At 41.3% G+C, this 18,538-nt stretch overlaps 2 protein-coding genes across 5 annotated transcripts; both read left to right on the forward strand.

The window, feature by feature from the left end:
* Positions 1-898: 898 nt before the first annotated feature.
* On the forward strand, positions 899-12,048 carry LOC120899542. Of its 4 annotated transcripts, none has more exons than XM_040305517.1 (8): positions 906-1,400; positions 7,584-8,598; positions 8,809-9,151; positions 9,283-9,409; positions 9,585-9,663; positions 11,053-11,192; positions 11,287-11,378; positions 11,472-12,048. In XM_040305517.1, exons 2-8 carry the CDS (start codon positions 7,589-7,591, stop codon positions 11,589-11,591), a joined length of 1,911 nt encoding a protein of 636 aa, XP_040161451.1. In that variant the 5' UTR covers positions 906-1,400; positions 7,584-7,588; the 3' UTR covers positions 11,592-12,048. The 4 variants fall into 4 exon arrangements, with proteins under 4 accessions (XP_040161478.1, XP_040161451.1, XP_040161460.1 ...); XM_040305526.1 differs by having other exon boundaries at positions 906-1,385; XM_040305536.1 differs by having other exon boundaries at positions 907-1,400; positions 9,283-9,406.
* Positions 12,049-13,819: 1,771 nt separating this feature from the next.
* LOC120908489 lies at positions 13,820-17,167 on the forward strand. The gene is made up of 7 exons (XM_040319502.1): positions 13,820-13,856; positions 13,908-14,331; positions 15,071-15,206; positions 15,293-15,501; positions 15,586-15,609; positions 15,705-16,870; positions 16,947-17,167. The coding sequence occupies exons 1-7, from the start codon at positions 13,820-13,822 to the stop codon at positions 17,165-17,167; spliced, it is 2,217 nt and encodes a 738-aa protein (XP_040175436.1).
* The last annotated feature ends 1,371 nt before the right edge of the window (positions 17,168-18,538 follow it).

Below are 18,538 nucleotides of genomic sequence, written 5' to 3' on the forward strand. Positions count from 1 at the left end.
TGTAAAATTACAACTACGACAACGATCTTTTACGCACTTTTATCACAGTTAATCTGTGATTTGCGAATCGGCCTGATGAAAGATGCCCTCACTTTTCCCATCCTGCAAAATTGGCCTTTTACAGACAAAAGAATAAATTGTCCCAAGAAGAAGTGTAGTGGCGTTTCGTGCAAACATACAAACATAACCACTTCCATGCTGCTTCCCAAAGCTTTTCAGTAAGGTGATAAAAATAGCTTTACTGCGATAGCAGAATCGCTGAATGGTTACACCACCACCTCATACCAGTACCAGTATCGACCCACTCCACAGACATGTGGACAATATACCGCAAGGAGGAAGCCCAAAACGCATTGCGAAAGGCTCCAGCAGCGGTGATGAAATAGCAAGATAAAATAAAAATATTCCAACTACTGCTTCACACCAGAACAACCACTCACTGCTGCCGAATGCAGTCGTTGTCCTCTGGCTCGTTGATGAATTTGTTTTTCCGTATTCGTAACCGCGTCCCTGTCATCTCCCTACCGTGCGTCGGACAACACACACACACACACAATGGCTCCTCAAATAACGAAAAGTACCGTGGGGTGGTAGTATATCGATGGTCCTATCCGCGACAGTGTCTACACTAGTCGCCGTCGTCGGCGTGTTCGTTATCCTGTCGTCCTAGGTCGGGAGTAACGCGCGCGCCGCCCGCTGTCACACAGTCTAACGGACGATTTGTGCCGACCAATGTGGGTGTCTGTGTGTGAGTATTTATGTATTTGTGTGTTTGTGTGTGTGTTAGTCCGCGTAGTCCTATGAACCGCCTATACCGGTTCGAACGGTGGTACTGTGATCAACTGGTGGCGCACTCGTGTAGTGTTTCGGTGGGCACATTTACTATCCTCGTCACCTCGGTTTGAGATGAAGATGTCTTTACTACGCGACGAGTCCGCTGGCATAGTCAGTCGTCCGCACGCGTCCAGTGAGTTCGGGTCGGTTGGTCCTAACGCTATGGTTAGCCAGCGGGATCGCTTCCATATCAGTTGCTATCTCATCTCAAGGCAGCCGGCAGCAGTGTCGTTTCATCTAATCTAATTTCATAGTCATTCAAATTCTATATTCAAGCAAGTGCACGAACGCAAACGGGACGGTGAGTGATCAGTGTGACGGTACGATAGGTACACGTCGACGTGCTACCTCGATGCCGGTGCCGTTGTGCTATACCGCGTGGCGTGAAATATGTAATACGTTTCAACAAAACTGTCCCCGGAGAATACGGTGGTGAGAAGCGGCAGGCGAAGGATTACAGTTTGGTTTCTACACGTTCCAACCACATTCGGCACGCAAGACACGGTCTCAAAATAGGAAACCGTTATCGTTACCATAACGGTGATTCTTCGGTAAATCTACTTTAGGTGGGTGGTAGGATGCATTTGTGTCTTTTGCATTTTTTTTTTCTTCTTCTCGAGATAATTTTGTTCATGAATTCTTCGTTTGATAGAAGAACTATTTCGACATTTATTGTTCAATGTGCAACAAAAAACTACGTAACATCGTTTCTTGAACTTTGTACAAAAACTAAAACTGAAAGTGTTACAATAGTGTTACAACTGAAAACTGAAAATTAATCAAAGTGCGGGATTAGCTTCAAGTGTAAATATCGCATGGCTTGATTGTTGTAGACAATTTCGGCAATATATACGATAAAGTGTATATAGAGAATAGTGTTTACAGAATGTTGAACATTTCTACAATGTAATTTATGATTCATTCACAAGTCTCTGATAAGAAGTTATGTTGAATATAATAATTTGAAGACATGGCTTTGGCCAAATGATTGTTCAGTGTTATTTAATCTGTACCAAAACGGCTATCAAGCTATCAAAACGGAAGAAGTAATTTTTAAAAGAAGAGATCTTCTAACATCATTCTGATTACAGTACTATTTATTTTCTTCAAGAATGGATGAAATGTTCAATACGTTCGTAAAATTGCGCATTTGAAACACTTTTTTGAAAGAATATATTGATAATTCAGATATATGTTACCGATTGACGTTAACAATCGAAACATCTTAGTCATCAAAATCAAAACCAAAACTATCATCTACATCAATCAGTTGACGTGCAACATTAAATATGTCAGTAGAATTGAAATATGTGGTATTATTTTCGCTGGAAATAAAAAAAAATGCTTTCTGCTTATGTTATGTCTTGCAAAGAAATTTTGATGCATATTTTAAATTAATTCGTTTTTTATATCGATTTGAATAAAAATTTTGATAAAAACTCGATAAATACTTATAGCATAAATTGGTGTGTAAAATAAAAATTCTATTGTTACATTAGGTGCATTGCTCTAATTTTTTATCAGAAAAAATTGTTTCAATAGTTCCTTCAATATCTCGGATCCACTTCGATCAGCAATCCAGCGATAAATAGGATCATCCTATTCTGAGATGAACCCTCCATCCCCTAATTTTTTTAATTCACGTTTATTCGTGGAATTCAATATCAATACTGACTGACACAGAGATTGACATCAATCAACTATTCTTAAATGCAAACACGAGAATATGTTTTGGCTATTGACCATAGGTTTTCTACGTTATTGCGTATTTCAATAAAGTTTGTTGCAAACGTTATATTTATTTATATTCCAGTAAATTTTGATAGTTTAAATATTCAACAAATTTCTCGCACGAATCAATTACAACAATCCACACCATTTTTATATTGGACGTTGCATGAAACTGTTGCCCAAAGCTTTATTTTTTTAATTACTTCGATAATTATCGCACTCGGTTACTTTAAAAGCAGCTATTTACAACCTGTTGCTCTTTAGCTTACTAAAATAAATATCGAACACGTACCGGACACTATCTATGGGCTCCTGGGTACGCTAATACGATAGGATAATTTATCGCGTGTTTGCAATGTTTTATGCACCAATCTATCCATGTCCGTGCTTCATGCTGGACTCTTCCTCCACCATGCATCATACATTCATTTCTGTTTCATCAAACTGTCGATGATGATTATTTGCGCCTTGGCAAATATTACACTATTGCTATCCGCTTCACTATTTTCCACGATTAGTGCTGCAAATGTGCATTGAACCAGTAGGCACATCTTGGCCAACGCAACAGTTTACTTCTACCACTGCGCCACTGACGGAGCAATATTACTCATCATCATGGACGTTTGAACGGGGACCGAGTGAATGTTGGGCTAGTCGTTGGTGTGGTGTACTTTCTTTACGCGGACCATCAATGTTTATTACCTGTGGAGCATAAAATGAATCGAGTCCCGCCCAGTATACCATCTTCGACGTCGGAATAACGACCACCACCTTGGTTTAGATCGGAAAGCGTGTTAGCTTAGAAGACAAAACTCGTGCCTGCTCTGTGTGCTCTGTGGATATGGGCGCAACACTGGGCAAATCCCACAAAGTGGTAACGGAGATAAAGAAGAATCAGCTAGACAACGAATTAATTAAATTTATCTCTTCCTCCGGCTTTCTTTACGGTGACACTTTGCGATTAGCTTTCCGACCCTTGCGATCTTTTCTTTGCAATTCTCCATCGGGATGCTTCCATGGGATGGTTTAATTCTGGTGAAGGCTGATTTTTTTTGCATGCTATACATAAACGCATTGAGAAGAGAGGTTAGGCATGGTTCTGAGTTGTTCTTTCAGCTCATGTTTTGAAATGCTAGGGATTACGATTTTCAAGTGAGATTGATGGAGGTCTTAGACATAACTGTGGAAGGTGGTTGTTGCCAAGGTTTTTTTTTACTCATAGATGACCCGAGATAGTACGATCTTTGACCTTTGGTCAAATAGGCTCGAATGTACGTTAATGTTAGGGATGTAGAACAGCTTGATGTGCAACTTAGGGATATAATTGTTCGACAAAGTTTCCACTGTATCTGTATTGTTAAAATCAATATAACCCAAGCTAGGTATATATGATTTGCCTTTTCCTGCAATAACCCTACCATGAACAAATGAAGGAGTTTGCGGGAAGCACTACAACTGTAATATAAATTAATCGAACAACACGCCCTAGATTGCGGAAGCTTATTCATGCGAATGTTCGTGATTTTCTAGACTTTTGCGGACAGCGCTTGTAATTAGATTTTGCCATCCCAGTCGTGGCATTGAACAAACAGCATCGTGTTGACATCTTTGGAAACTGAAAATACATTTTATGTTGTTGACATTTTCCATGACAAGAGAATCCTTTATGAACGAGCACGCCAAAGCGCGCCTTCCTACAAGCAACGAGCGATAAACATCCATCACGAACCAATTCATGCTGACCAATCGTTTTCGAAGGCTACCACCCTTTGTACGGAATGGATACGCCGCGTATAGGGTAGATCATGGGAAGGTGATAAACTTTTTTCCATGGGCCTACGTAGTGGTGCCGTATGTTTTTGAACCACATGTGTCGTAGGAAGGAAAGGAGTAAAATTTGGCGGTATTAACGTTTTTTTCATACTGCGTTATTTTATGACTAGACAAAGCGGCGCTGTTTGTAATACTGTTTTCCTCTTAAAAGAACCTCATATCAGAACCAGCTAAGATATGATGCAAAGAGCCAACAAAAGTCATTTAAAGCAATGTACTTTTTCTTATATAAACGCTGTGAATAATGCATATTTCGTGTCAATTGTAGCACACATGTTTAATAGTTAGTATCCTAACAGATTTAGTAAGTATATCACTATAGTAAGTTAACACTTTGAACAGTATATCAAAGATTTCATTAGATTACATGGCGAAGTATCGAGCAGTATAAACCTTTCTTAATCCATATAAACCTGAAAATTGAGCACAGGACTGAAGCAATAGCATCAATGTAACAAAAAACACAATTCGGGAATCTGATACCGTATGATATCAGTAGATAAGACTCCGGAAGATCTTTCTACCAATCTCACTTGCTGCGCTGCGCTCAGCTGAGCGTATGGAATATATTTTGGGCATTGTTGTGCCGCGAGAAAATTGAAACCAAATCGCTTCATTAACCCTGGAAAAAAGTCACGGAATGGTAGGGGGATGGTACACGATAAAATTTCCACATTGGCATCACAGGCTTTTTTGACACCGACCTCGAGGCCTATGCTCATCCTTGCGTTCCCGCGCTGCCCCTCGATTATCTCTTGTGGACGGTAGCTTCTGTCATATTGTGTAGCTCAACTAACGCAGCGACTCTTATGTATATATACTATGGTGAGGAGATTTTTTTAAATCCTATATCCTGCGAACATGCATTCATTTTTTCCCCCTATTTCAAGGACGTGATGTGTTTACTGATGGAGAACGAAAAAAAATACGAAAATTAAAGCATTTCATATCCGTGGTGCGAATCAGGATAACAATAAACAAATGGAGCATTTTTAAAAGTTCTACATTTAACATAGAACACATATTTTTAAATGCTAATGTTATAAACATTAGTTTACATTTTAGTTAAACACATTTTAATGGATTAGATGGTCATAAAAAAATATTAAACTCAACTTACATAATTTACACTAAAGGAACCATTATTTTTTTTTAAAATAATAATATCCTTATGTAATCTGTTTTTTCATTTGATTTATTTTTATGTTTCATTAGGGTAAATATACCTATAGTGGTGGTAGTACCAATAGTGGCGGTATTGCACTAAAATGCGGTTCATATGGCAAATTAAAATTAAATTAAAAATTTCTAGTTTTTCAACATAACTGTTATGAAATGTAATTGTTTTACTAAACTTATATGCCTTTTGACCATATTTATGCATTTTTAAGTGTTTTTTACCGTAGTGTCATTATAGGTACACAAAACAGGCATGTTCCTATAGTGGTTATAGTTATAAAATCAATAAAAACAGGTCGTTTTAGATTTTTTCGTGGATATTTTTGACATATCGTACTGTTTTCACTAAAATAAGCAACAGATAATTAGTTTTATGTAGGTAATTTAACAAAAACAGGCCAAAATTCGCTTATTTGGCTGAGTGAAGAATCGACCTCAAATCAAGCACACTCTTCTGGGTGTAGGTTGACGACAGGTGTGATGCAGTACTTTAGTCAATAGTTTCATCGATCAAATTCATACATTTTTTACGATCAAATTACGCAAGAAACCAATATTATGGCAGTAATCCTTGCTATTCATTCGAAAACAGCTTCGAAACTAAGTTTCATTGATATTATACACTGTTTTTGATGCATCTTTGTTTACCACCACTATAGGAACACAATACGACGACTATAGGAACCATACCACCATTATAGGTACATCGAAGCAGTCACAAAAATATGTATTCTTTCGTAAATTTGATGTGTTTCATTGTTAAAATGGTTGTGATTGCGAAGATAAAACATATTCCAATTGCTATGTATTAAAATATTCAGAAATTATCCTTCCTGACACTTTAAATCCATTAAATCACATTGGTACCACTACAAATTGCACCACTATTGGTACATTTACCCTACATCCTTATATTTCTATGCGGTGAATAAAATTAGAATGTTTTTATTCCAAGTAATAAAAATGGCTAATTGTGTAGTCATTGAAAAAAAAGTTCTTAAAAATATAACTTAATTATAACGTATAAACACTCATCACACGCAATTTCAAATCATCTTAAAAACTAAAAACATTTAGTGATAACATATAACACTTTAATTAATAAATTAAATACATTTCCTTATGATTCCCCGTCTTTTTCACGGTGAAAAAATCCAGCGAGGAATCGCAAGGATAAATACAATTCCAATTTAAATATAATTTACGAGATAAATAGTTGGGAAATTGAATATCCTTTCTTTTGGTGTCCGATAAGCCATATTATGATAAATATTGAATGAAGTATTGCAAAAAAAAACCAAAATTTCACGTTCACTTTCAAACAAGATATAAAACCTTTAAGTGTTAAACAATTAACAAAGTACCCTAGTTACTAAAGATAATAAACAGTAAATCCTGTGCTTATATTTGTACTTTCGTTACTTTGGCACATCTTGAGTATTTGGAAGTAATATTTAGAGTAATGTTACCATTTGTCAAATGTATGATGATCCAAATGATAGTGATCCAATATGATTTAAAGGCTTGCGGTAAAATCATACGTGTTGAAAAAAAAAACTATATAACGTGCAAATAAAAAATACTCAACCTGTTTCAGCGAGTAAAACTTACATAATGAGCAATATGATTCGGGTTCAAGATACATTTTATAGGAGCTTATCTGAAATCAAGATCACGATCGGCTGAAATAAGTGTGTGATATATTCAAGAGTATTTCTTGCGTCTCATTACTGAGATTTGATCAACGCATTTTTTACCAATTGCTAGTATTATAAAGATATTTTTCAGTATTCAGATGCATACATACATTTATACCAGTATTTTTTAAGACCTGGATCAGATTATTTCACTTTTCACACAAATCATTTGAAAAAGATGATCCTCCAGCATAACAAGGTTTTTCGCATAATTGGAACGGATTAAACTCGTTGTACGGGATTCCAATGTACTTATTTGGAAACAGCATTAAAAACAATGTTGCTCATAAAACTATCTTTCTATTTCAGAAAAAATGAAACCTCGAGCCCATCACACCGACAGCTCTTCGATCAAATCGATCAGCTCTGAAGACGTCAGCACACAGCAGCACTATCATGGAAACATGTGCTGCAGTGCGGAAGCGAAGAATCCGGCGTTCAAACGAGGTCGCCAACTGCAGCAAATGCAGATGATCATTCTTCCATTTATACCAATCCTGGCACTGATTGTGCAAACTTCCTACGAGATGATCGAGATCGTTAGCTACCGCATGGAGGTGACAGAGATCGAAAACCAGGTTACCATGGCGACGGACCTGGGAAAGGTCGTGACGCGCTTGCAGCAAGAACGTTCCGACGTGGCATTCCATATCTATACCAACGGGATGACACTGCGAAGGAATCTGAACGACACGTTTCTCGAAACAGATCTGGCGCTGGACAACATGTCGTCCTGGCCTGACATTTCGATACGCACTATTCAACCAAACAACGGTGAGGTAACGTGGCTTAACATGAGCGAATTCCGCGAGACACTTCAGGAGTTTCGCGCCAACATCAGCACCGAGGACAGTACAGTACCGCAGATTTTGCGATGGTACACGACCGCTAACGCAGCACTGTTGGAGCATCTTACCAACCAAATAAAGGATGCGAACAAAAGCGGGGTGTGGCGGTTTCTGTTGAGCTTCAAGAATTTGCTTCGTAGCATCGAAAGCTTGGACATATCTTCGGTGTACGGTATCAATTACTATGGTCGTGGATATCTCAAGCCCGATTCATACATCAAGTACGTGCAGCATGATATCCTCGGGCGGGACCTGTTGAATGGATCGCTTCATTTTGTTCCATCGCTGAAAGTGATCTATCGGAACATCACACTCACGATGCGAAGCTACGGCAACATAACCCAGTGGAGCAAAACCATCCAGAAGAACTTGCGACGAGAAGGAAACGTGGCTGATGCACGTTCGTACTACGAGTCTATGGCGTATTACATTGACGAACTGCGGAAGCTGCAGAGAGCGTTGCGGTCGATCATACGGTTCGTGGTGGAGGTCGTTTCGTATCGTTGTATTGGTGTTTGTATGTTTCTTTTTTTCCGTCACTACTGCAGGCATGATACAAATCTTTAAGTTGATTTTTAAAATTGCATACCGTTTTTAAACATTGCGGGAGATGTCAGTGATTTCCCTCGGTACTACTAACATGTTTTGCTTTGCTCTGTCTTTTGATGCCGGTCGGCGATCTCTAGCAATGAGGTTCAGAAAGTACTCCAGTCGGCAGACAACATGGAAACCTTCGGCATTGCCATCCTGGTGGTCGTACTTATTGTTTCTCCAATCATCATCATACTGGTGCGAAATGCGGCCGCAACCATACAACTGTACGCTATTAATCTGGCTCACAAAGCGAAAGAACTGAAACGGGAGAAGCGTAAATCCGATTCACTGCTGTTCCAGATGCTACCACCAACGGTGGCCACACAACTGAAGCAGGCCCAAACTGTCCCCGCGGAGTACTACTCGGCAGTGACGATATTTTTCAGCGACATCGTTGGCTTCACCGAAATTGCTGCGGAATGCACGCCATTGGAGGTACGCAACCGCAGTGACAGGATAGCTTGGATGCCCTTCTCGTGTGGCCATTGCGGCGTCCCTGATATTAATCCAAAAATTTCTCTTGCTGTTTTTCTCGAACAATCTTTTTTTTTTTTTGTTGACGACAGGTGGTCTCCTTCCTGAATGCCATCTACCGGATGTTCGACGAGCGCATTGAGTGTTACGATGTGTACAAAATCGAAACCATTGGCGACTCGTACATGGTGGCTTCCGGATTGCCGGTGAAAAACGGTGGTAGTACCCAACACTTCATTGCTAGCTTTGCTTTCCGAAACAGATACTCAAATTGTGATTCGTTAACGAAAATGTGTCCTGTTTTGTACCTGTATTTTTTCTTACCTGATTGTTATTTTCTCTCTATCGCCTCACATCCGCCTTCTTGCTGGCAACGTTTAATGGAATACGGCAGGCAACAAACATGTGGCGGAAATAGCAACAATGGCTCTGGATCTATTGGATGCTTCCGGCTACTTCAGCATACCGCATAAGTAAGAGCATTTCACACACACACACGCTCACACACACACACACACACACACACACACACACACACACACACACACCTGGGAATAGCAGGATCAGGAAGGGGCACTTAACGAACGGCGGTATAAACTGCTTTTTCTTGTTTGGCATTACGCTTACGTGGGCTCTAGGTTTCGATGGACTATCTATCTGTGCCGTAATGATTGGCCTACAGCTAATGATTGTTAATTGTGAACAGGCTGATTGGTTCCAATTTTGAATATGGGGAATATGCTATTGTTAAGCCTTGTAATAGATATATATGTAAAATGGTTAATCTTTCTGAAACTGTTTCCAACTGTGTACTGAAATGTTCAAGTACTCTTGAACGTACTAATGAAAAAATTATATAATTAACTTCTGCTTAGTTTTTTGTGCAGCTCGGTTATCAATCTGTACAGGTATTCCCCGATATACGCCATACTCGATATACGCGATTTCGCTACACGCTACTTTCTAAATTTGACAGTTCTTTGAGCAAATTTTACTAATTTGACGCATTAAAAGTCAAAAGCAAAATAAATTCCCTTTTTGTCGAATTTTTAAACCCATTTTAAAAGGAACGAAATTGTAATCTTCAGTTGAAATCCAATTGAATAACTAATTTAGTGGCTAAAAACCTACCATTTCAAGCTAAATTAAACGAAAATTAGTCATAATTTTAATGAAAGCCTCGAAATTTGACTTACGCTAATATACGAAATACGCTATTGACTTCGGTCCGCATTAATAGCGTATATCGGGGAATACCTGTAGTTAATAAACATCCAAAAGGTCTTCTAATGCTGAACCGGCATTGCTGTAGCGAGTCTGTAAAAAGTAAATGATTGTAACGTTCTCACCGCAAAGTACATCGTTTTGTTCTTTTTACAACGCAGGAAGAGTGACTACAATTTTGCACTTTAAGTATTGATTATATGCATATTTGCTGGTATTACAAAACTCTTGAGTTTGCTGACAACAAATGCATTATAAATTGTCTTAAAAATAAATTGTCATTTGTCTTCATTCCATTCGACAACCGAGTATTCTAACGGGAGACTGCCGGATTGTCATGGTTCAATTTCCATCCGTATCGTCTTGCAGTAGCTAAAAGCTAAAAGACACATTAAAGGCTTTACATATTACTTATTTTGTATTTTTATCCTCTCTACACTACCCTACCCCTGAAAAGGTTGTAATTTAAAAAAAGATAGATATTACGACACATTTGCCAAAGATATGGATTGAATTTATTTTTGAACATTAGTGCAAAGCTCTCATAATTTAACGATGGGGGCGCCTGGCACCTCACAAAGTAGCAACACTACTAGTTACAAAACAAAAACCAAGTACTCTCGCTCTTATTCTTACAGGGCCAATGAACCGGTACAGATACGCTGCGGCATACATACAGGACCTGTGGTAGCTGGTATTGTTGGTACAAAAATGCCAAGGTATTGCCTTTTTGGCGATACGGTTAATACTGCATCCCGCATGGAGTCTACGGGCGAAGGTTGGGATTGTCGCTAGGCTTCTTTTACAATATCTACCTCCCACGTCATTCCAACCTTTTGTGTGTCCAATTTGTTCTTTGTTTCTTTTCACAGCTCTAAAAATTCACATTTCTGCCGAAATGAACGAAGCGCTGGTTAAGGTGGGAGGATTCAAAACGGAACACCGTGGATTGATCGATGTAAAGGTAAGCGAATGGTGCGACTAACGAACGGAAAAGAAAACTCGATATTATCAACCATTGATACATATCTGCCATTTGCGTCTCTTTGCTTACCAGGGCAAGGGCCTGATGGACACATACTGGCTAACGTGCAAGGAGGGTGCAACCCCGAACAATAGTCATGGAGAGGTGGCTTGGTTTGCGGATATGAAGCCGGTGTATTTAAAAATAGTTTAATGAAACACCAAACGACTAGCGACTGGCCTACATGAATTAAGAGAACTAGCAGCAGCAGCAGCAGCAGCAGCAGCAGCAACAGCTGCTCTTGATATGATGAAATTACCGACTGCAGCAAAGCTTCGGAAGCATGGTTTATTTTATGAGTTGTGTAATAGCCAATAGAGAAAGGTTTAGAACGAGCATGCAAAGCACATGGATCAGCTTGATAGGGTAGAAGTTTTGTTTATTAACAACGATACAAAATGGTGCAGTTAATGTATTGGTGTAACTTTTGTAACAATTGGTGTACGAAATCAAATATTGCGTTTGCTATTTGGCCTGCTATAAACAATTCGGTACATGCCTCGTATTTAAGCATATAACATTACTAACCGATCAATTTTAACCGCCAGAGAGTGTCCCACATGTTCAATGTAAGGTTTCAAAAACCCGTACAAAAATAAAGAAAAATAGAACTACATTGTAAAAACAAATGCAGTCATATAAACTTTATCTCTTTCTAAATAGGCTTTCGGTGTTGTATTTCGTCCCACAAGTGTCCTTGCCCAACTACTACTTCAACTACTGCTACTTCCAGTATCGCCTATACTGGAGAGTACAAAATAGCCTGATCGCACGAAACGACGTTGGCGATACGTGCTTTCATGTCAAAACAGTGTGACGATAAACGATCTGATAAATGTTGCTGGGATGCAGCTAATCGACCATTAATGCAACCCTCTACCGAAGTGTCAGGGTCGTGCCGAAGAGGGGTGCAACGTATAAAGCCCACTTTAGTAGCCAGGTGACAGAGGTGATGAGAACAATTATGTTCGTGGCCGACCACCGTCCAAGCACCGACCTGCGTTGCGTTGAATCAGGCGGGCGTATGACTGTCCGAGAAGGGAAGGTATGCGTATGTTAATATTATTATCTTTTCACGACAAAACACTTCATTAACCAAATGACAATGTTATGGTTTACGGTTTGGCGGGTTTACCTATTTTTGGTGCCTGCAGCTGATACATGACCAGCACGGATTTGTTTTCCGCCGGTAGCACAATAATGAAAGCGCAAGAACGAATGCGTTTGCGGTTTGTCGTTTCCCGTTCTTATCAAACAGCATCCGGCTCAGGCATCCGGCTCTTTCTCCTTCACCTCCTGCCTCCCCCTTGTGACCCATACTGCTGACCGTTAATTGCGCGTAAAGGACCAATTATGTGGCTGTATTCGGTTACCTGTTTGCTAATGTAGCCAATTTATTCTGTACCGGTTCGGGTTGGGTTCGGCGAAAACAATAGAACAGCGACAAGCTTACCCCGTGCCTGTGCCGGTTGGTATGATTCACATGCACAAAACCATCAGCCCTTCCCTTCCATTTCCCCAGCTCAGTAATCCGATATTCGGTTGTGCCATTCTGTCTCTTAAGGCGGGAAAAATCATCGTTGGGGATGATGCCGTTTTACAGGCACCAAAGAGCGGAAACGCCGCAGAGACAGGGGGCAGGGCAGCGCGGCTGGCGGTGACTCTGCACGAGCTCAAATGATAACATTATCTACTCCGCTACCGACTGCGATCGGCATCGGTAGTGCATCCTGTCGTGCCTGCCGGTTCCCGGTTTGGCAGTCTAATTAGTGACATCGGGTATCAAGCCGCGGCATGCCGGCACTGAAACCATTGCTCTCGGGCCTCTATCGGCTCCATCGGCGACGACGACGACGACGATGACGAACGGGACGAGAGCAAAGCTCCATGGCTCACGAATATGTATAAAAGCACGCGGTCGTGTCCTGCAGTGGTGTAGTTTCCATTCGTACGCCGCATAGTGAACGCCGCACGCTCGGATTCGTTGGCAGCATCCGACCGACCGGCACTAGGAATTGATTATTTTCCGCCGGTTAATCTCACAGTGTGCAGCATTGTTTGTGTACGGATGTGATTGTGTACGTCAGTGTTGGTGTGTGGGCACGGAGGGGTTGTCAGGCTTGTTTGTGACTGATCATTTATACATGTGTATGTAGAGAGTGGTACGGCCTTTATTTGTCTCTATTATTCTTCTCCAGTTCCGGTGAGTGGATTTCGTTTGCCCACGTGGATGCATCGCCATTTCGGAACAATTTATCGATGCTAACAATCAAACAGAAGGCAAACCCCACGTATCTAGTGTTGTTAAAGCACACAAAAAAGCTTTGGGAGCACAGCAAACCTAATGTTGTTTCTAGCGAATCGACCGAACGGTAAAACAAATGTTCACCAAGGACTCCACCCTGGAAACAGTTGCCGGTTAGGCTAGCTGCTTTTAAATTCGCCCCGCGCCTGCCCCGGTACGCTGAGGCTGTGAAAATCGATTGATCCAGAATCAACCCCGGGCGGTGGTGGTATTACAATCATCTAGCACCACAAATCTCATACCATACCCCTGCACGAAGCTGGAGAGAACACAGGTGACCGTACATCCCCCACCGGACGAACCGGTCCTGACCGAGAAGCCAATTGTTGGCCTCTACCCAACCGGCGGCGGTGGCGTTGCGGCAGGGCTCAAATCGAAAGGCCCGAGATGTCCCTTCGAGCTGGATCGTCTTGTCACTGGGGCGGTGGGCGGTGCTCCCGGCGAGCTGTCCCGGGCCCGGGACTTATCGCTAAAATCTTCTCCCTCCGTCGCGACCTCCACTTCGCGCCAGTCGACGTCCTGCTCGGACGTGGCCCTCGAACGGGAGGTGACGATGTACGGGTGCTTCAAATTCAACCCCAGTTCAAGGTGAGCCAGCATATTACGATTGGTAAACGTGTCACCACGCGTAAAATTCGGGTTAAATCGTGCTGGATAGAATACCGCCGACAAGCTATGCAGGCCAATGAGGTGGGTGGAGACACCACTCTTCCACCCAACAACGCACGTTTGACGTTGAATGCAATTTTCCCGCGTTTTTTTTTCATCTTGATGGGAACTTGCACTACATATTGCACATATGCTCTCTTACACTCATATCTAATTATGTGTTCGAATTGGCGTTTGCGTCACGCACACACACTCACACCGAGCAAAGCATCGCCAAATTCAGAACAAATCAATTTTGTGATGCCTTGTTTCGGGCAGAATATTTAATGAAGATAGCGAGAATCACAAAGCGATTTAATTGCAGAATACGTACACGTGTTTTTTTTTAATAGAGATGAAATATTGCATTTCGTGGTTCCGTATGCTCAATATTGTACAAGTTTAACAGCTTTTGTACGTTGTTTACTTACTACAATAAAAAAATAGACAATTATTTTGCTTTATAACCTACGAGGTCATGCCAAGTCTGTACAGGCTAATAGGGAATGGTTCGAATAAGAATCGGACCTCGAGCGCATCTATAGAATAATGTAGTAAAGGTTACAAAGATGAAAACACATAAACAACCCAACTTATGACATTAGAAACAGTACAAAACTCCTTACATGTTACAATCCTCCGTAATATTAACACACTAATTCTCGTTCTCGTTGCACAGAAATGCGCGGAAGCTGTTCATGACACACATGTTAATTGTGCTGCTCATACCGATAGCATCGGTCGTAATGCAGAATATGCTGCTGCTACAGCAACACGTGAAATCCTACAGCGAAACAATATCGGCCAACGAAGAGGTACGTGATTAATCTATCAGCATAGTAACGTGGCCCCACGAACTCTGACCGACACCGCGCACCATTGTTTCGTAACCGTTTCACAGATGGCACTAACGATTAACATTACGCGCCTGCTGAACGTTATTCAGAACGAACGGATGAGTTTGGTCTTTTACATGCTGACAGGCAAGAATCGAACCCAGGTCGAACTTTCCATCGAGCACACGAACGATGCGCTGAACCATCTTGGCGAAGATCTTAATTATCTGCTACCGGCAGGCACTGCAAACCATACGCTGATAGCCGACATGAGGTGAATATGCTGCAATTGGCACGCGTCACACTCAATTCGCTTCAGGACCGTTTCACTAAAATTGTGTTTCGAAAAATTTTCAAGCAAAGCAAGGAATGTTATGCTTGGGTAATTTTTTGGCATAATTTTTGCGCTCACTCGAGCCATACCAAAGCTTGATGTTACTGTCCGTTTGTTTTGTTTATTTTTTCCCGCTGTTTTAGAATCAAAACGCCCGAAAATGAAACCTTTACCGGGCTGGAATACTTCGAGCCGTACAATGCGCTTAACCGGTACGTAATCAATCAGATCGTGCGCAGTACCGGTACCTCGATTAGCTCAACCGTCTGGCGCCAGTTTGTGGTGTACAAAAATCTGATTGAAGCCATCGAAAGCATCAACATTGCTGCGATCCTAGTGCTGCAGTTCATTTGCAACGGTTATCTGGGATTGTCCGATTACGCTCAATTCATACGCCGCGATGCGGCCGCACTGGACTACATCGCTTCAGCGCAGAATTTCATGACCTCGCTCACCATCATATCGGAGGCCGAGTTTAGTGTGATGCAGTACTGGCGCACGCAGGTGCTGATCAACATTTCCACCGGCTATCGCCGGGATGCGCTCGTAGAGTACTATCATTCGGTAACAACCGTGCTGAAGAATCTGCAAATGGTGCAGGACCAGATTCAGACCGACGTGAAGGAAACGATCCTGGAGGAGATCCAAAGTGCGCGAAGGCATCAGTCGATCTCGATCGGACTGGTGGTGGTTATCCTTATTATAAGTCCGATACTGGTGCTTATGATACGCGCAGCCACCAGCACGATACAGAACTATTCGACGAAGCTGATGGCCCGCACGATGGAGCTGCGCATGGAGAAGGGCAAGTCGGACCGTCTGCTCTACCAGATGTTGCCACCGGCCGTAGTGAAGCAGCTGAAGCAACAGCGCCAAGTACCGGCAGAAACGTTCGATGCAGTGACTATATTTTTCAGCGATATCGTAGGCTTCACCGACATCTCGGCTAGCAGCAGCGCGATGGAGGTGGTTATCATGCTCAATACACTGTACCGTTTGTTTGACTCTATCATACTGAAGTACGATGTGTACAAGGTGGAAACCATCGGAGACGCATACATGGTTGTATCGGGACTGCCACAACGGAATGGGAATAGGCATGCCGGCGAAATTGCCATGATGTCGTTGGATTTGGTTTGTGGCATTTCGGGATTCACCATACCACATATGAAGAACAGAACCTTGGAAATTCGCGTCGGTATTAACACGGGACCGTGTGTGGCAGGGGTAGTCGGAACTACGATGCCAAGATATTGCCTGTTTGGGGACACCATAAACACTGCGTCCAGAATGGAGTCGACAGGGGAGCGTAAGTGTGCTAGCGTCGTTATACACTTTAATTCTACAAAAAAATGCAATTCATCCTCTTAATTCTCTTCCTTCAGCTATGAAGATTCATATCTCAGAGAGCACCAAAGAGGTTTTAGACAAACTCGGAGGATTCAAGATCAAACTGCGAGGAACAGTTGACGTCAAGGGCAAGGGCACAATGCAGACTTTCTGGCTGACTGGCCACTCGATGTACGAACATCTTACGCCGGAAATGCTTATACCAATGTATAAGCAAAACGTAGTCACAGAACCTGATTTTCTTCAAATAATCTAGAATTTGATGGAGAAACTGCACACTACTAAGCAATCCAGTTCGTTAATGTGATTAGCGAAACGATAGTTTAATAATTCATGATAAATTATTGTTTTTGTTCTATTCGAGCAAAATATGTTTGTATAGAAGTGCGAGCACCTAATATAGATCAAATCAATAAAGCGTATAAGAATAAATTTTGGCTGGTAGGATAAAATGGTAGAAAATGAGTGTTATAAAGAAAGCATCATTTTATTCGTTGTTTTTTGAATAACATGTCAGCACTCTTTATTTAAGTCGAAACCACTAACACAACGCTCTGTGTAGAAATGCAAAACGCTACTTACTGTAAAAATAAATCGTATATTCATGTAGATACCAAAGCAGATTTTGACATTAGGCCGTTAAATGAGTTAAAAAAAATCTTTGGCGCACACAAAAATACACACCATCATACAACAAACATTCAAACACAGTTTGACAATTCTTTGTTATATGTTGAAAAGCATGTGTAAAAACTGAAAATTTATTTTGAAGCAAATACACTATTTGACAACTGTTGAAAAATATCTTGGATGCAGTGAATAATGATGTGCACATTCGAGAGTGACTTGGAAAACCCTGTATGTTGCCAACATGCGTATTTATCCGCAACATCTGAAACCCCTGGGGAAGTAATCCCCAAAGAGTTAATGAACTAAAGCTCTAATTGGCAAGCCGATTGATCATCCAGATCAACGATGGCGAATTCATTTGATCATATGGAACAATGTGCTACCTAAAACTTCTTCTTCTTCTACTTGGTGTAACGTTCTACACGGATATGCCGGCCTTTACAGGCTTTCGAGACTTATTCAGTATCACAGCATCCCGGTAGTCAGTTCTTGCTATGGGGGTATGGTCCATTCTAGACTTAAACCCATTTACACGCACACGTGTCATCCACACTGTCGCACATACTAAGGCGGAGTGTGTTAGCGCGCCGATCGAGCAAGAGCTCTCGGCAGGGGCGCTCGGTGCGGCTGGTGTGCGTAACGGGAGTACGGGCCTTGTAATGTTTTAAAGTGTATTGTTCATTGTGTCTTTTTATTTATTATCGTGTAATGTTTTTATAAATGTGAATAAGGAAGTATCGTCAAAGACATAACTTTTCGGATGAAACAGAAATATCGCGCTAGACAAGTAGCTCTGTTTGCAAAAGCTACTTTTCCTCGCGCGAGACATTGGCGCTCTATGTGCATTTGAACGGTAAGTCAATAACTGCGTAAGTCGGAAGCAAGCTGTAATACATTTAATCGAAAAGCTGCATTACCGAGGACAACAACCGTACTCTTCGAATGCTTAATTGAACAATGCTTGTTTGGCTCAAACAACCAAAACACATTTTCCGTT

This window comes from Anopheles arabiensis, chromosome 2 (genome assembly GCF_016920715.1).
Source record: "Anopheles arabiensis isolate DONGOLA chromosome 2, AaraD3, whole genome shotgun sequence".
In the NCBI taxonomy this organism is placed as follows: Eukaryota; Metazoa; Arthropoda; class Insecta; order Diptera; family Culicidae; genus Anopheles; species Anopheles arabiensis.